Source organism: Ascaphus truei, chromosome 7, assembly GCF_040206685.1.
Source record: "Ascaphus truei isolate aAscTru1 chromosome 7, aAscTru1.hap1, whole genome shotgun sequence".
NCBI classification, from domain to species: Eukaryota; Metazoa; Chordata; class Amphibia; order Anura; family Ascaphidae; genus Ascaphus; species Ascaphus truei.
In genome coordinates, this window is record NC_134489.1 from 112,373,880 (window position 1) to 112,392,691 (window position 18,812).

At 60.6% G+C, this 18,812-nt stretch overlaps 1 protein-coding gene across 1 annotated transcript in view; it reads left to right on the plus strand.

The window, feature by feature from the left end:
* The window catches only part of CEP70 (centrosomal protein 70), a 60,429-nt gene extending 41,826 nt beyond the window's left edge, over positions 1-18,603 (plus strand). The window contains exons 11-14 of the mRNA XM_075610077.1: positions 10,014-10,182; positions 10,267-10,381; positions 16,537-16,616; positions 18,387-18,603. Of these exons, the coding sequence (XP_075466192.1) occupies positions 10,014-10,182; positions 10,267-10,381; positions 16,537-16,616; positions 18,387-18,451 (429 nt within the window). The 3' untranslated portion in view covers positions 18,452-18,603. The remainder of the gene's footprint in view (positions 1-10,013; positions 10,183-10,266; positions 10,382-16,536; positions 16,617-18,386) is intronic.
* Positions 18,604-18,812: the final 209 nt, after the last annotated feature.

Genomic DNA, 18,812 nt, shown 5'->3' on the forward strand with positions numbered 1-18,812 from the left:
TGACATAATATAGTGTGAGCCTCACCTGAGCAGAGAAAGGTGACATTATATAGTGTGAGCCTCACCTGAGCAGGGAAAAGGTGACATTATATAGTGTGAGCCTCACCTGAGCAGGGGAAAGGTGACATTATATAGTGTGAGCCTCACCTGAGCGGGGACAGGTGACATTACATAGTGTGAGCCTCACCTGAGCAGGAACAGGTGACATTATATAGTGTGAGCCTCACCTGAGCGGGGGAAAGGTGACATTATATAGTGTGAGCCTCACCTGAGCGGGGGAAAGGTGAGATTATATAGTGTGAGCCTCACCTGAGCGGGGGAAAGGTGACATTATATGTGAGCCTCACCTGAGCGGTGGAAAGGTGACATTATATAGTGTGAGCCTCACCTGAGCAGGGGAAAGGTGACATTATATAGTGTGAGCCTCACCTGAGCGGGGGAAAGGTGACATTATATAGTCTGAGCTTCACCTGAGCGGGGAAAGGTGACATTACATAGTGTGAGCCTCACCTTAGCGGGGGACAGGTGACATTACATAGTGTGAGCCTCACCTTAGCGGGGGACAGGTGACATTATATAGTGTGAGCCTCACCTGAGTGGGGGAAAGGTGACATTATATAGTGTGAGCCTCACCTGAGCAGAGAAAGGTGACATTATATAGTGTGAGCCTCACCTGAGCAGGGAAAAGGTGACATTATATAGTGTGAGCCTCACCTGAGCAGAGAAAGGTGACATTATATAGTGTGAGCCTCACCTGAGCAGGGGAAAGGTGACATTATATAATGTGAGCCTCACCTGAGCGGGGGAAAGGTGACATTATATAGTGTGAGCCTCACCTGAGCGGGGGACAGGTGACATTATATAGTGTGAGCCTCACCTGAGTGGGGGAAAGGTGACATTATATAGTGTGAGCCTCACCTGAGCAGAGAAAGGTGACATTATATAGTGTGAGCCTCACCTGAGCAGGGAAAAGGTGACATTATATAGTGTGAGCCTCACCTGAGCAGGGGAAAGGTGACATTATATAATGTGAGCCTCACCTGAGCGGGGACAGGTGACATTACATAGTGTGAGCCTCACCTGAGCAGGAGCAGGTGACATTATATAGTGTGAGCCTCACCTGAGCGGGGGAAAGGTGACATTATATAGTGTGAGCCTCACCTGAGCGGGGGAAAGGTGAGATTATATAGTGTGAGCCTCACCTGAGCGGGGGAAAGGTGACATTATATGTGAGCCTCACCTGAGCGGTGGAAAGGTGACATTATATAGTGTGAGCCTCACCTGAGCAGGGGAAAGGTGACATTATATAGTGTGAGCCTCACCTGAGCGGGGGAAAGGTGACATTATATAGTCTGAGCTTCACCTGAGCGGGGAAAGGTGACATTACATAGTGTGAGCCTCACCTTAGCGGGGGACAGGTGACATTACATAGTGTGAGCCTCACCTTAGCGGGGGACAGGTGACATTACATAGTGTGAGTCTCACCTGATCGGGGGACAGGTGACATTATATAGTGTGAGCCTCACCTGAGCGGGGGAAAGGTGACATTATATAGTGTGAGCCTCACCTGAGCGGGGAAAGGTGACATTATATAGTGTGAGCCTCACCTGAGCAGGGGACAGGTGACATTATATAGTGTGAGCCTCACCTGAGCGGGGGAAAGGTGACATTATATAGTGTGAGCCTCACCTGAGCGGGGGACAGGTGACATTATATAGTGTGAGCCTCACCTGAGCGGGGAAAGGTGACATTATATAGTGTGAGCCTTACCTGGGCAGGGGACAGGTGACATTATATAGTGTGAGCCTCACCTGAGCGGGGGACAGGTGACATTATATAGTGTGAGCCTCACCTGAGCGGGGAAAGGTGACATTATATAGTGTGAGCCTCACATGAGCGGGGGACAGGTAACATTATATAGTGTGAGCCTCACCTGAGGGGGGAAAGGTGACATTATATATTGTGAGCCTCACCTGAGCGGGGGACAGGTGACATTATATAGTGTGAGCCTCACCTGAGCGGGGGACAGGTGACATTATATAGTGTGAGCCTCACCTGAGCGTGGAAAGGTGACATTATATAATGTGAGCCTCACCTGAGCAGGGGAAAGGTGACATTATATAATGTGAGCCTCACCTGAGCGGGGGAAAGGTGACATTATATAGTGTGAGCCTCACCTGAGCGGGGGAAAGGTGACATTATATAGTGTGAGCCTCACCTGAGCAGGGGACAGGTGACATTATATAATGTGAGCCTCACCTGAGCAGGGGAAAGGTGACATTATATAATGTGAGCCTCACCTGAGCGGGGGACAGGTGACATTATATAGTGTGAGCCTCACCTGAGCGGGGGAAAGATGACATTATATAGTGTGAGCCTCACCTGAGCAGGGGACAGGTGACATTATATAGTGTGAGCCTCACCTGAGCGGGGGACAGGTGACATTATATAGTGTGAGCCTCACCTGAGTGGGGGAAAGGTGACATAATATAGTGTGAGCCTCACCTGAGCAGAGAAAGGTGACATTATATAGTGTGAGCCTCACCTGAGCAGGGAAAAGGTGACATTATATAGTGTGAGCCTCACCTGAGCAGGGGAAAGGTGACATTATATAGTGTGAGCCTCACCTGAGCGTTGACAGGTGACATTACATAGTGTGAGCCTCACCTGAGCAGGAACAGGTGACATTATATAGTGTGAGCCTCACCTGAGCGGGGGAAAGGTGACATTATATAGTGTGAGCCTCACCTGAGCGGGGGAAAGGTGAGATTATATAGTGTGAGCCTCACCTGAGCGGGGGAAAGGTGACATTATATGTGAGCCTCACCTGAGCGGTGGAAAGGTGACATTATATAGTGTGAGCCTCACCTGAGCAGGGGAAAGGTGACATTATATAGTGTGAGCCTCACCTGAGCGGGGGAAAGGTGACATTATATAGTCTGAGCTTCACCTGAGCGGGGAAAGGTGACATTACATAGTGTGAGCCTCACCTTAGCGGGGGACAGGTGACATTACATAGTGTGAGCCTCACCTTAGCGGGGGACAGGTGACATTATATAGTGTGAGCCTCACCTGAGTGGGGGAAAGGTGACATTATATAGTGTGAGCCTCACCTGAGCAGAGAAAGGTGACATTATATAGTGTGAGCCTCACCTGAGCAGGGAAAAGGTGACATTATATAGTGTGAGCCTCACCTGAGCAGAGAAAGGTGACATTATATAGTGTGAGCCTCACCTGAGCAGGGGAAAGGTGACATTATATAATGTGAGCCTCACCTGAGCGGGGGAAAGGTGACATTATATAGTGTGAGCCTCACCTGAGCGGGGGACAGGTGACATTATATAGTGTGAGCCTCACCTGAGTGGGGGAAAGGTGACATTATATAGTGTGAGCCTCACCTGAGCAGAGAAAGGTGACATTATATAGTGTGAGCCTCACCTGAGCAGGGAAAAGGTGACATTATATAGTGTGAGCCTCACCTGAGCGGGGGAAAGATGACATTATATAGTGTGAGCCTCACCTGAGCAGGGGACAGGTGACATTATATAGTGTGAGCCTCACCTGAGCGGGGAAAAGGTGACATTATATAGTGTGAGCCTCACCTGAGCGGGGGACAGGTGACATTATATAGTGTGAGCCTCACCTGAGCGGGGAAAGGTGACATTATATAGTGTGAGCCTTACCTGGGCAGGGGACAGGTGACATTATATAGTGTGAGCCTCACCTGAGCGGGGGACAGGTGACATTACATAGTGTGAGCCTCACCTGAGCGGGGGAAAGGTGACATTATATAGTGAGCCTCACCTGAGCGGGGAAAGGTGACATTATATAGTGTGAGCCTCACCTGAGCGGGGGAAAGGTGACATTATATAGTGTGAGCCTGTGAGCCTCACCTGAGCGGGGGACAGGTGACATTATATAGTGTGAGCCTCACTTGAGCGGGGGAAAGGTGACATTATATAGTGTGAGCCTCACCTGAGCGGGGGAAAGGTGACATTATATAGTGCGAGCCTCAACTTAGTGGGGAAAGGTGACATTATATAGTGTGAGCCTCACCTGAGCGGGGGACAGGTGACATTATATAGTGTGAGCCTCACCTGAGCGGGGGAAAGGTGACATTATATAGTGTGAGCCTCACCTGAGCGGGGAAAGGTGACATTATATAGTGTGAGCCTCACCAGAGCGGGGGACAGGTGACATTATATAGTGTGAGCCTCACCTGAGCGGGGGAAAGGTGACATTACATAGTGTGAGCCTCACCTTAGCGGGGGACAGGTGACATTACATAGTGTGAGCCTCACCTGAGCGGGGAAAGGTGACATTACATAGTGTGAGCCTCACGTGAGCGGGGGAAAGGTGACATTATATAGTGTGAGCCTCACCTGAGCGGGGGAAAGGTGACATTATATAGTGTGAGCCTCACCTGAGCGGGGAAAGGTGACATTATATAGTGTGAGCCTCACCTGAGCGGGGGACAGGTGACATTATATAGTGTGAGCCTCACCTGAGCGGGGGAAAGGTGACATTATATAGTGTGAGCCTCACCTGAGCGGGGGAAAGGTGACATTATATAGTGTGAGCCTCAACTGAGTGGGGAAAGGTGACATTATATAGTGTGAGCCTCACCTGAGCGGGGGAAAGGTGACATTATATAGTGTGAGCCTCACCTGAGCGGGGGACAGGTGACATTATATAGTGTGAGCCTCACCTGAGCGGGGAAAGGTGACATTATATAGGTTGAGCCTCACCTGAGCGGGGAAAGGTGACATTATATAGTGTGAGCCTCACCAGAGCGGGGGACAGGTGACATTATATAGTGTGAGCCTCACCTGAGCGGGGGAAAGGTGACATTACATAGTGTGAGCCTCACCTTAGCAGGGGACAGGTGACATTACATAGTGTGAGCCTCACCTGAGCGGGGAAAGGTGACATTATATAGTGTGAGCCTCACCTGAGCGGGGGACAGGTGACATTATATAGTGTGAGCCTCACCTGAGCGGAGGACAGGTGACATTATATAGTGTGAGCCTCACCTGAGCGGGGGAAAGGTGACATTATATAGTGTGAGCCTCACCTGAGCGGGGGAAAGGTGACATTATATAGTGTGAGCCTCACCTGAGCGGGGAAAGGTGACATTATATAGTGTGAGCCTCACCTGAGCGGGGGAAAGGTGACATTATATAGTGTGAGCCTCACCTGAGCGGGGGACAGGTGACATTATATAGTGTGAGCCTCACCTGAGCGGGGGAAAGGTGACATTATATAATGTGAGCCTCACCTGAGCGGGGAAAGGTGACATTATATAGTGTGAGCCTCACCTGAGCGGGGGAAAGGTGACATTATATAGTGTGAGCCTCACCTGAGCGGGGGAAAGGTGACATTATATAATGTGAGCCTCACCTGAGCGGGGAAAGGTGACATTATATAGTGTGAGCCTCACCAGAGCGGGGGACAGGTGACATTATATAGTGTGAGCCTCACCTGAGCGGGGAAAGGTGACATTATATAGTGTGAGCCTCACCTGAGCGGGGAAAGGTGACATTATATAATGTGAGCCTCACCTGAGCAGGGGAAAGGTGACATTATATAATGTGAGCCTCACCTGAGCGGGGGAAAGGTGACATTATATAATGTGAGCCTCACCTGAGCGGGGGAAAGGTGACATTATATAGTGTGAGCCTCACCTGAGCGGGGGACAGGTGAAATTATATAGTGTGAGCCTCACCTGAGTGGGGGAAAGGTGACATTATATAGTGTGAGCCTCACCTGAGCAGGGAAAGGTGACATTATATAGTGTGAGCCTCACCTGAGCAGGGGAAAGGTGACATTATATAGTGTGAGCCTCACCTGAGCAGGGGAAAGGGGACATTATATAGTGTGAGCCTCACCTGAGCGGGGAAAGGTGACATTACATAGTGTGAGCCTCACCTGAGCGGGGAAAGGTGACATTATATAATGTGAGCCTCACCTGAGCGGGAACAGGTGACATTATATAGTGTGAGCCTCAACTGAGCGGGGGAAAGGTGACATTATATGTGAGCCTCACCTGAGCGGGGGAAAGGTGACATTATATAGTGTGAGCCTCACCTGATATCGGCTCGGAGCTGATCACTTCCATTTTATTATTCACATCCACCAGAATATAAATAATACAGCCGGAAATAAACTCTGGGAAAGCAAATCTTTCTAAGAAATACTAAGCAGCGAGCACCCCCCCTCCCCAGGCGAGCACCCCTATTCTCACCACCCTCCCCCAGGCGAGCACCCCTATTCTCACCACCCTCCCCCAGGCAAGCATCCCTATTCTCACCACCCTCCCCCAGGCGAGCACCCCTATTTTCACCACCCTCCCCCAGGCGAGCACAACTATTCTCAGCCCCCTCTCCCCAGACGAGCACCCCTATTCTCAGCCCCCTCTCCCCAGACAAGCTCCCCTCTTCGCCCTCTCCCCCAGCGAGCCCTCCTCTTCTCCCTCTTCCCAGGCGAGCACCCCTCTTCTCCCTCTCCCCAGGCGAGCCCCCCTCTTCTCCCTCTCCCCAGGCGAGCCCCCCTCTTCTCCCTCTCCCCAAGCGAGCCCCCCTGTTCTCCCTCTTCCCAGGCGAGCCCCCCTCTTCCCCCTCTCCCCAAGCGAGCCCCCTCTCCCCAAGCGAGCCCCCCTCTTCTCCCTCTCCACAGGCGAGCCCCCTTCTTCTCCCTCTCCCCAAGCGAGCCCCCCTCTTCTCCCTCTCACCAGGCGAGCCCCCCTCTTCTCCCTCTCCCCAGGTGAGCCCCCCATGTTCTTCTTCTCCCCAGCGAGCCCCCCTCTTCTCCCTCTCCCCAGGCGAGCCCCCCTCTTCTCCCTCTCCCCAGGCGAGCCCCCCATGTTCTTCTTCTCCCCAGCGAGCCCCCCTCTTCTCCCTCTCCCCAGGCGAGCCCCCCTCTTCTCCCTCTCCCCAGGCGAGCCCCCCTCTTCTCCCTCTCCCCAGGCGAGCCCCCCTCTTCTCCCTCTCCCCAGGCGAGCCCCCCTCTTCTCCCTCTCCCCAGGCGAGCCCCCCTCTTCTCCCTCTCCCCAAGCGAGCCCCCCTCTTCTCCCTCTCACCAGGCGAGCCCCCCTCTTCTCCCTCTCCCCAAGCGAGCCCCCCTCTTCTCCCTCTCCCCAGCGAGCCCCCCTTCTTCTCCCTCTCCCCAGGCGAGCCCCCCTCTTCTCCCTCTCCCCAGGCGAGCCCCCCTCTTCTCCCTCTCCCCAAGCGGGCCCCCCTCTTCTCCCTCTCACCAGGCGAGCCCCCCTCTTCTCCCTCTCCCCAAGCGAGCCCCCCTCTTCTCCCTCTCCCCCAGTGAGCACCCTCTTCTCCCTCTCACCAGGCGAGCCCCCCTCTTCTCCCTCTCCCCAGACGAGCCCCCCTCTTCTCCCTCTCCCCAAGCGAGCCCCCCTCTTCTCCCTCTTCCAGGCGAGCCCCCCCCTCTTCTCCCTCTTCCCAGGCGAGCCCCCTCTTCTCCCTCTTCCCAGGCGAGCCCCCCTCTTCTCCCTCTCCCCAAGCGAGCCCCCCTCTTCTCCCTCTTCCCAAGCGAGCCCCCCTCTTCTCCGGTCACTCTGTGCTGGGGGGGGGTCACTGTGCTGGGGGGGGGGTCACTCTGTGCTGGGGGAGGTCACTCTGTGCTGGAGGAGGTCACTCTGTGCTGGGGGAGGTCACTGTGACGCGGGGCTCCGGTCACTCTGTGCTGGGGGAGGTCACTGTGACGCGGGGCTCCGGTCACTCTGTGCTGGGGGAGGTCACTGACGCGGGGCTCAGGTCACTCTGTGCTGGGGGAGGTCACTGTGACGCGGGGCTCCGGTCACTCTGTGCTGGGGGAAGTCACTGTGACGCGGGGCTCCGGTCACTCTGTGCTGGGGGAGGTCACTGTGACGCGGGGCTCCGGTCACTCTGTGCTGGGGGAGGTCACTCTGTGCTGGGGGAGGTCACTGTGACGCGGGGCTCCGGTCACTCTGTGCTGGGGGAGGTCACTGTGACGCGGGGATCCGGTCACTCTGTGCTGGGGGAGGTCACTGTGACGCGGGGCTCCGGTCACTCTGTACTGGGGGAGGTCACTGTGACGCGGGGCTCCGGTCACTCTGTGCTGGGGGAGGTCACTGACGCTGGGCTCCGGTCACTCTGTGCTGGGGGAGGTCACTATGACGCGGGGCTCCGGTCACTCTGTGCTGGGGGAGGTCACTGACGCGGGGCTCCGGTCACTCTGTGCTGGGGGAGGTCACTGTGACGCGGGGCTCCGGTCACTCTGTGCTGGGGGAGGTCACTGTGACGCGGGGCTCCGGTCACTCTGTGCTGGGGGAGGTCACTGTGACGCGGGGCTCCGGTCACTCTGTGCTGGGGGGGGGGGTCACTGACGCGGGGCTCCGGTCACTCTGTGCTGGGGGTGGTCACTGACGCGGGGCTCCGGTCACTCTGTGCTGGGGGAGGTCACTGTGACGCGGGGCTCCGGTCACTCTGTGCTGGGGGGTCTCTCTGTGCTGGGGGAGGTCACTCTGTGCTGGGGGAGGTCACTGTGACGCGGGGCTCCGGTCACTCTGTGCTGGGGGAGGTCACTGTGACGCGGGGCTCCGGTCACTCTGTGCTGGGGGAGGTCACTGTGACGCGGGGCTCCGGTCACTCTGTGCTGGGGGAGGTCACTCTGTGCTGGGGGAGGTCACTGTGACGCGGGGCTCCGGTCACTCTGTGCTGGGGGAGGTCACTGTGACGCGGGGCTCCGGTCACTCTGTGCTGGGGGAGGTCACTCTGTGCTGGGGGAGGTCACTGTGACGCGGGGCACCGGTCACTCTGTGCTGGGGGAGGTCACTGTGACGCGGGGCACCGGTCACTCTGTGCTGGGGGAGGTCACTGTGACGCGGGGCTCCGGTCACTCTGTGCTGGGGGAGGTCACTGTGACGCGGGGCTCCGGTCACTCTGTGCTGGGGGAGGTCACTGTGACGCGGGGCTCAGGTCACTCTGTGCTGGGGGAGGTCACTGTGACGCGGGGCTCCGGTCACTCTGTGCTGGGGGAGGTCACTCTGTGCTGGGGGAGGTCACTCTGTGCTGGGGGAGGTCACTGTGACGCGGGGCTCCGGTCACTCTGTGCTGGGGGAGGTCACTGTGACGCGGGGCTCCGGTCACTCTGTGCTGGGGGAGGTCACTGTGACGCGGGGCTCCGGTCACTCTGTGCTGGGGGAGGTCACTGTGACGCGGGGCTCCGGTCACTCTGTGCTGGGGGAGGTCACTGTGACGCGGGGCTCCGGTCACTCTGTGCTGGGGGAGGTCACTGTGACGCGGGGCTCCGGTCACTCTGTGCTGGGGGAGGTCACTGTGACGCGGGGCTCCGGTCACATGGGGGTGAGAGTTTGGGATGTTTCTTGGGGCCGTGTCCGCGGGAGAACGTCTTCCCGGAAATAAACACGGAAAATACGCAACTATTAAACCTCTGGGGGGTGCACCAAATCCGGCTGCAAAATGCCCCCTCACCCCCTCGGAAAGCGCCCCCTGCTGCAAAATGCCCCCTCACCCCCTCGGAAAGCGCCCCCTGCTGCAAAATGCCCCCTCACCCCCTCGGAAAGCGCCCCCTGCTGCAAAATGCCCCCTCACCCCCTCGGAAAGCGCCCCCTGCTGCAAAATGCCCCTCATCCCCTCGGAAAGCGCATCCCTGCTGCAAAATGCCCCTCATCATCTCGGAAAGCGCCCCCTGCTGCAAAATGCCCCTCATCACCTCGGAAAGCGCCCCCTGCTGCAAAATGCCCCTCATCACCTCGGAAAGCGCCCCCTGCTGCAAAATGCCCCGTCACCCCCTCGGAAAGCGCCCCCTGCTGCCGACGTTATTCCCAGGGGTCTGCAGCCGGGGTATATTCATTTAACCCCTCGGGGTATATTCATTTAACCCCTCGGGGTATATTCATTTAACCCCTCGGGGTATATTCATTTAACCCCTCGGGGTACACGTCTTGTGCTGTGGAAATCCTGCATTATTACCCCGGCGGGTTGGCTTGGCAGTAACATTACTGACCTCCTCAGGACGCGGGCCGCCCGTCTCCCCACACGCTGCACGCGCTGGTCTCGCACTTCCAGACGCTGTTTGACGTGGCGTCCGTCAGCGGCGTGTTCCCGCGCATGAACGAGGTGTACAGCCGCCTGGGAGAGATGAGTAACGCGATGAGGAACCAGCGCTGCCTCCTCGGCTTAGGTAATAACACAGACACGTCCAATCTCCCCGGGGTACGTGGCTTCGGACCCCCACAGAACCGGTCCCACGCCGCTCTCCTTTCAGATGATGCAGCCACCCCCGGGACGCTGGTGAACGCGGTCGGGCGGCTGTGCGGAGAGGTGGAGGAAGGGACCAGCCGACAGATACAGCAGCTGCTCGGGACATTGGACATAGACAGGTACCACATGTCGGCTTGCCACGTGTGCTCAGTGACCAGCGCGCAGACCACACGTGGCTTCTTGTCAAATGAAACTATAATCAAATTTGTGGTCAGTCCTCGGTCTGTTTAACATAGAGGAGAAAACCTCAGCAACATGCAAAGTATGTCCCATCATCATGCGTGTGCGTGTGCGTGTCATCCTCCATAACCCCTCATTTCTCCATATAATCTGACAGTGGCCCAGAGGTGCCCTGATACCCGTGTCCCGGCCCCGATACCCGTGTCCAGGCCCCGATACCCGCGTCCCGGCCCCGATACCCGCGTCCCGGCCCCGATACCCGCGTCCCGGCCCCGATACCCGCGTCCCGGCCCCGATACCCGCGTCCCGGCCCCGATACCCGCGTCCCGGCCCCGATACCCGCGTCCCGGCCCCGATACCCGCGTCCCGGCCCCGATACCCGCGTCCCGGCCCCGATACCCGCGTCCCGGCCCCGATACCCGTGTCCCGGCTGCCTGTGTTCCGGCCCCGATACCCACGTCCCGGCCCCGATACCCGCGTCCCGGCCCCGATACCCGCGTCCCGGCCCCGATACCCGCGTCCCGGCCCCGATACCCGCGTCCCGGCCCCGATACCCGCGTCCCGGCCCCGATACCCGCGTCCCGGCCCCGATACCCGCGTCCCGGCCCCGATACCCGTGTCTTGGCCCCGATACCCGCGTCCCGGCCCCGATACCCGCGTCCCGGCCCCGATACCCGCGTCTTGGCCCCGATACCCGCGTCCCGGCCCCGATACCCGTGTCTTGGCCCCGATACCCGCGTCCCGGCCCCGATACCCGCGTCCCGGCCCCGATACCCGCGTCCCGGCCCCGATACCCGCGTCCCGGCCCCGATACCCGCGTCCCGGCCCCGATACCCGTGTCGTGGCTGCCCGTGTCCCGGCCCCGATACCCGTGTCCCGGCCCCGATACCCGTGTCTTGGCCCCGATACTCGTGTCCCGGCTCCGATACCCGTGTCCCGGCCCCGATACCCGTGTCGTGGCTGCCCTGACACACGTGTCCCTGCCCCGATACCCGTGTCCCGGCCCCGATACCCGTGTCCCGGCCCCGATACCCGTGTCCCGGCCCCGATACCCGTGTCCCGGCCCCGATACCCGTGTCCCGGCCCCGATACCCGTGTCCCGGCCCCGATACCCGTGTCCCGGCCCCGATACCCGTGTCCCGGCCCCGATACCCGTTTCCCGGCCCTGATACCTGTGTCCCGGCCCTGATACCCGCGTCCCGGCTGCCTGTGTTCCGGCCCCGATACCCGCGTCCCGGCCCCGATACCCGCGTCCCGGCCCCGATACCCGCGTCCCGGCCCCGATACCCGCGTCCCGGCCCCGATACCCGCGTCCCGGCCCCGATACCCGCGTCCCGGCCCCGATACCCGCGTCCCGGCCCCGATACCTGCGTCCCGGCCCCGATACCCGCGTCCCGGCCCCGATACCCGCGTCCCGGCCCCGATACCCGCGTCCCGGCCCCGATACCCGTGTCCCGGCCCCGATACCCGTGTCGTGGCTGCCCTGATACCCGTGTCCCTGCCCCGATACCCGTGTCCCGGCCCCGATACCCATGTCCCGGCCCCGATACCCGTGTCCCGGCCCCGATACCCGTGTCCCGGCCCCGATACCTGTTTCCCGGCCCCGATACCTGTGTCCCGGCCCCGATACCCGTGTCCCGGCTGCCCGTGTCCCGGCCCCGATACCCGTGTCCCGGCCCCGATACCCGTGTCCCGGCCCCGATACCCGTGTCCCGGCCCCGATACCCGTGTCCCGGCCCCGATACCCGTGTTCCGGCCCCGATACCCGTGTCCCGGCCCCGATACCCGTGTCCCGGCCCTGATACCCGTGTCATGGCTGCCCGTGTCCCGGCCCCGATACCCGTGTCCCAGCCCTGATACCCGTGTCCCGGCCCTGATACCCGTGTCCCGGCCCTGATACCCGTGTCCCGGCCCTGATACCCGTGTCGTGGCTGCCCGTGTCCCGGCCCTGATACCCGTGTCCCGGCCCTGATTCCCGTGTCCCGGCCCTGATACCCGTGACCTGGCCCTGATACCCGTGACCCGGCCCTGATACCCGTGTCCCGGCCCCGATACCCGCGTCCCGGCCCCGATACCCGTGTCCCGGCCCTGATACCCGTGTCCCGGCCCCGATACCCGTGTCGTGGCTGCCCGTGTCCCGGCCCCGATACCCGTGTTCCGGCTGCCCGTGTCCCGGCCCCGATACCCGTGTCCCGGCCCCGATACCCGTGTCCCGGCCCCGATACCCGTGTCCCGGCCCCGATACCCGTGTCCCGGCCCCGATACCCGTGTCCCGGCTGCCCGTGTCCCGGCTGCCCGTGTCCCGGCCCCGATACCCGTGTCCCGGCCCCGATACCCGTGTCCCGGCCCCGATACCCGTGTCCCGGCCCCGATACCCGTGTCCCGGCCCCGTTACCCGTGTCCCGGCCCCGATACCCATTTCCCGGCCCCGATACCCGTGTCCCGGCCCCGATACCCGTGTCCCGGCCCCGTTACCCGTGTCCCGGCCCCGATACCCGTGTCCCGGCCCCGATACCCGTATCCCGGCCCCGATACCCGTGTCCCGGCCCCGATACCCGTGTCCCGGCCCTGATACCCGTGTTGTGGCTGCCCGTGTCCCGGCCCCGATACCCGTGTCCCGGCCCCGATACCCGTGACCCGGCCCCGATACCCGTGACCCGGCCCCGATACCCGTGACCCGGCCCCGATACCCGTGACCCGGCCCCGATACCCGTGTCCCGGCCCCGATACCCGTGTCCCGGCCCCGATACCCGTGTCCCGGCCCCGATACCCGTGTCCCGGCCCTGATACCCGTGTCGTGGCTGCCCGTGTCCCAGCCCTGATACCCGTGTCGTGGCCCTGATACCGATACCCGTGTCCTGGCCCTGATACCCGTGTCGTGGCTGCCCGTGTCCCGGCTCCGATTCCCGTGTCCCGGCCCCGATACCCGTGTCCCGATACCCGTGTCCCGGCCCTGATACCCGTGTCGTGGCTGCCCGTGTCCCGGCCCCGATACCCGTGTCCCGGCCGTGATACCCGTGTCCCGGCCGTGATACCCGTGTCCCGGCCCTGATACCCGTGTCCCGGCCCTGATACCCGTGTCCCGGCCCTGATACCCGTGTCCCGGCCCTGATACCCGTGTCCCGGCCCTGATACCCGTGTCGTGGCTGCCCGTGTCCCAGCCCTGATACCCGTGTCGTGGCCCTGATACCGATACCCGTGTCCCGGCCCGATACCCGTGTCCCAGCTGCCCGTGTCCCGGCCCCGATACCCGTGTCCCGGCCCTGATACCTGTGTCCCGGCCCTGATATCCGTGTCATGGCTGCCCGTGTCCCGGCCCTGATACCCGTGTCCCGGCCCTGATACCCGTGTCCTGGCCCTGATACCCGTGTCCCGGCCCTGATACCCGTGTCGTGGCTGCCCGTGTCCCAGCCCTGATACCCGTGTCGTGGCCCTGATACCGATACCCGTGTCCCGGCCCGATACCCGTGTCCCAGCTGCCCGTGTCCCGGCCCCGATACCCGTGTCGTGGCTGCCCGTGTCCCGGCCCTGATACCCGTGTCGTGGCCCTGATACCCGTGTCCCGGCTGCCCGTGTCCCGGCCCCGATACCCGTGTCCCGGCCCTGATACCCGTGTTGTGGCTGCCCGTGTCCCGGCCCCGATACCCGTGTCCCGGCCGTGATACCCGTGTCCCGGCCGTGATACCCGTGTCCCGGCCCTGATACCCGTGTCCCGGCCCTGATACCCGTGTCCCGGCCCTGATACCCGTGTCCCGGCCCTGATACCCGTGTCCCGGCCCTGATACCCGTGTCGTGGCTGCCCGTTTCCCAGCCCTGATACCCGTGTCGTGGCCCTGATACCGATACCCGTGTCCCGGCCCGATACCCGTGTCCCAGCTGCCCGTGTCCCGGCCCCGATACCCGTGTCCCGGCCCTGATACCTGTGTCCCGGCCCTGATATCCGTGTCATGGCTGCCCGTGTCCCGGCCCTGATACCCGTGTCCCGGCCCTGATACCCGTGTCCTGGCCCTGATACCCGTGTCCCGGCCCTGATACCCGTGTCGTGGCTGCCCGTGTCCCAGCCCTGATACCCGTGTCGTGGCCCTGATACCGATACCCGTGTCCCGGCCCGATACCCGTGTCCCAGCTGCCCGTGTCCCGGCCCCGATACCCGTGTCGTGGCTGCCCGTGTCCCGGCCCTGATACCCGTGTCCCGGCTGCCCGTGTCCCGGCCCCGATACCCGTGTCCCGGCCCTGATACCCGTGTTGTGGCTGCCCGTGTCCCGGCCCCGATACCCGTGTCCCGGCCCCGATACCCGTGTCCCGGCCCCGATACCCGTGTCCCGGCCCCGATACCCGTGTCCCGGCCCCGATACCCGTGACCCGGCCCCGATACCCGTGTCCCGGCCCCGATACCCGTGTCCCGGCCCCGATACCCGTGTCCCGGCCCCGATACCCGTGTCCCGGCCCCGATACCCGTGTCCCGGCCCCGATACCCGTGTCCCGGCCCTGATACCCGTGTCGTGGCTGCCCGTGTCCCAGCCCTGATACCCGTGTCGTGGCCCTGATACCGATACCCGTGTCCTGGCCCTGATACCCGTGTCGTGGCTGCCCGTGTCCCGGCTCCGATACCCGTGTCCCGGCCCCGATACCCGTGTCCCGATACCCGTGTCCCGGCCCTGATACCCGTGTCCCGGCCCCGATACCCGTGTCCCGGCCCCGATACCCGTGTCCCGGCCCTGATACCCGTGTCCCGGCCCTGATACCCGTGTCCCGGCCCTGATACCCGTGTCCCGGCCCTGATACCCGTGTCCCGGCCCTGATACCCGTGTCCCGGCCCTGATACCCGTGTCCCGGCCCTGATACCCGTGTCCCGGCCCTGATACCCGTGTCGTGGCTGCCCGTGTCCCAGCCCTGATACCCGTGTCGTGGCCCTGATACCGATACCCGTGTCCCGGCCCGATACCCGTGTCCCAGCTGCCCGTGTCCCGGCCCCGATACCTGTGTCCCGGCCCTGATACCTGTGTCCCGGCCCTGATACCCGTGTCATGGCTGCCCGTGTCCCGGCCCTGATACCCGTGTCCCGGCCCTGATACCCGTGTCCTGGCCCTGATACCCGTGTTCCGGCCCTGATACCCGTGTCGTGGCTGCCCGTGTCCCAGCCCTGATACCCGTGTCGTGGCCCTGATACCGATACCCGTGTCCCGGCCCGATACCCGTGTCCCAGCTGCCCGTGTCCCGGCCCCGATACCCGTGTCGTGGCTGCCCGTGTCCCGGCCCTGATACCCGTGTCGTGGCCCTGATACCCGTGTCCCTGCTGCCCGTGTCCCGGCCCCGATACCCGTGTCCCGGCTGTCCGTGTCCCGGCCCCGATACCCGTGTCCCGGCCCTGATACCCGTGTCCCGGCCCTGATACCCGTGTCCCGGCCCTGATACCTGTGTCGTGGCTGCCCGTGTCCCGGCCCTGATACCTGTGTCCCGGCTGCCCGTGTCCCGGCCCTGATACCCGTGTCCCGGCCCTGATACCCGTGTCGTGGCTGCCCGTGTCCCGGCCCCGATACCCGTGTCCCGGCCCCGATACCCGTGTCCCGGCCCTGATACCCGTGTTGTGGCTGCCCGTGTCCCGGCCCCGATACCCGTGTCCCGGCCCCGATACCCGTGTCCCGGCCCCGATACCCGTGTCCCGGCCCCGATACCCGTGACCCGGCCCCGATACCCGTGTCCCGGCCCTGATACCCGTGTTGTGGCTGCCCGTGTCCCGGCCCCGATACCCGTGTCCCGGCCCCGATACCCGTGTCCCGGCCCCGATACCCGTGACCCGGCCCTGATACCCGTGTCCCGGCCCTGATACCCGTGTCGTGGCTGCCCGTGTCCCAGCCCTGATACCCGTGTCGTGGCCCTGATACCTGTGTCGTGGCTGCCCGTGTCCCGGCCCTGATACCCGTGTCCCGGCCCTGATACCCGTGTCGTGGCTGCCCGTGTCCCGGCCCTGATACCCGTGTCCCGGCCCTGATACCTGTGTCGTGGCTGCCCGTGTCCCGGCACTGATACCCGTGTCGTGGCTGCCCGTGTCCCAGCCCTGATACCCGTGTCCTTTATTCCCTTTTTCTTATAGTGTAATAAACAAGTTACAAGAGCACGACGAGTTCTTTCCAGCATTTGATGGGTTAATCCGGGCGCTGCTTGAAGTTCTAGGTAACATTTTATTTTCTTCAATGTTTTTTCTGTTCTGAAGAATTCTGCACAGCCACGCAATGCCACGCCGCCATGCCACTGGTACACACCACTGTAATGAGGGCATTGCAAGGAGCAAGAGGTGTAGTGGTTCTGGTTTTGTTCCTCAATACGCAGGGTTGTGGAATAGATTTCCCGCCTCAGGAGCTTTAAGATACTCGCGTTCTCTCCCCTCTCGCGCGTTCTCTCCCCTCTCGCGCGTTCTCTCCCCTCTCGCGCGTTCTCTCCCCCCTCGCGCGTTCTCTCCCCCCTCGCGCGTTCTCTCCCCCCTCGCGCGTTCTCTCCCCCCTCGCGCGTTCTCTCCCCCCTCGCGCGTTCTCTCCCCCCTCGCGCGTTCTCTCCCCCCTCGCGCGTTCTCTCCCCTCTCGCGCGTTCTCTCCCCTCTCGCGCGTTCTCTCCCCTCTCGCGCGTTCTCTCCCCTCTCGCGCGTTCTCTCCCCTCTCGCGCGTTCTCTCCCCTCTCGCGTTCAAAACGTCTCTAAAACCTGTCGCTTTTTCCTCCGCAATATAACAAAGATACGCCCTTTCCTCTGCTGCTCAACTCCTAAAACTCTGACTCAGGCCCTCATTCTCGCCCGTCTTGATTACTGTAACCTCCTGCTGTCCGGCCTTCCTGCCTCTCACCTGTCTCCCCTACAATCTATCCTAAATGCTGCTGCCAGAATCACTCTACTCTTTCCTAGATCTGTCTCAGCGTCTCCCCTCCTGAAATCCCTCTCCTGGCTTCCGATCAAATCCCGCATCTCACACCCCATTCTTCTCCTCACTTTTAAAGCTTTACACTCTTCTGCCCCTCCTTACATCTCATCCCTAATTTCTCACTATGCACCATCCCGACTCTTGCGTTCTGCTCAAGGATGTCTTCTTTCTACCCCCTTTGTATCTAAAGCCCTCTCCCGCCACCTTTCTCACCTACTGCCCCACACCTCTGGAATGCCCTTCCCCTCAGTACCCGACTAGCACCCTCTCTATCCACCTTTAAGACCCACCTTAAGACACACTTGCTTAAAGAAGCATACGGATAACACTGTGCACATTCTGAACACATGATACATAAAGCTTGGCCCCCTGCAGACGCACTTACCAGAACTCCCTCCTATTGTCTCTGTACGTTCTCCCTACCTACCAATTAGACTGTAAGCTCCTCAGGGCAGGGACTCCTCTTCCTTAAAAGTAACATTATGTCTGAAGCACTTATTCCCATGATCTGTTATTTATATGATTCTCGCGTGTATTACTACTGTGAATAAAAATATACATACATACAATGCCCTGTATGTATGTAAGTAATAATCCCCTACACAGCATTACTGGCCATTAACGCCCTGCTCTGAGGGATTATTACTATTACAGGGACACTTCTGTAAAGTTATATTGCTTTTTATCAACATGATATTCTACATTTTCCTGCGCTTTTACTATAGTATTTTTACAATTTCATTATAATAAACAAGTAAAGTGTGTGTGTGTGTGTGTGTGTGTGTGTGTGTGTGTGTGTGTGTGTGTGTGTGTGTGTGTGTGTGTGTGTGTGTGTGTGTGTGTGTGTGTGTGTGCGTGTGCGCGCGCGCACATATATACACACCCACACACCACCAGTATTACACCGCGTGCTGGTTTCAGACGCTCCTCTGAGCCGCGACGCGCTGGCGCTGTGAAGATGTTTAATGATAATTTGCACCGTCTTTTCTTTCCACTTATTCCACGCGCCATTAAATATCATTTCTAATTTCAGAGATCGCTCGTTTGGAAGAGATCCTGCCAGCAGTGCGCAGGTTAAAAGCGCCCGCGGCCTCCTGAAGGAAGAGTGTGGCCTCAGCGTGGCCTCGTTACAGTAACCATGAATCAGCGTGGCCTCGTTACAGTAACCATGAATCAGCGTGGCCTCGTTACAGTAACCATGAATCAGCGTGGCCTCGTTACAGTAACCATGAATCAGCGTGGCCTCGTTACAGTAACCATGAATCAGCGTGGCCTCGTTACAGTAACCATGAATCAGCGTGGCCTCGTTACAGTAACCATGAATCAGCGTGGCCTCGTTACAGTAACCATGAATCAGCGTGGCCTCGTTACAGTAACCATGAATCAGCGTGGCCTCGTTACAGTAACCATGAATCAGCGTGGCCTCGTTACAGTAACCATGAATCAGCGTGGCCTCGTT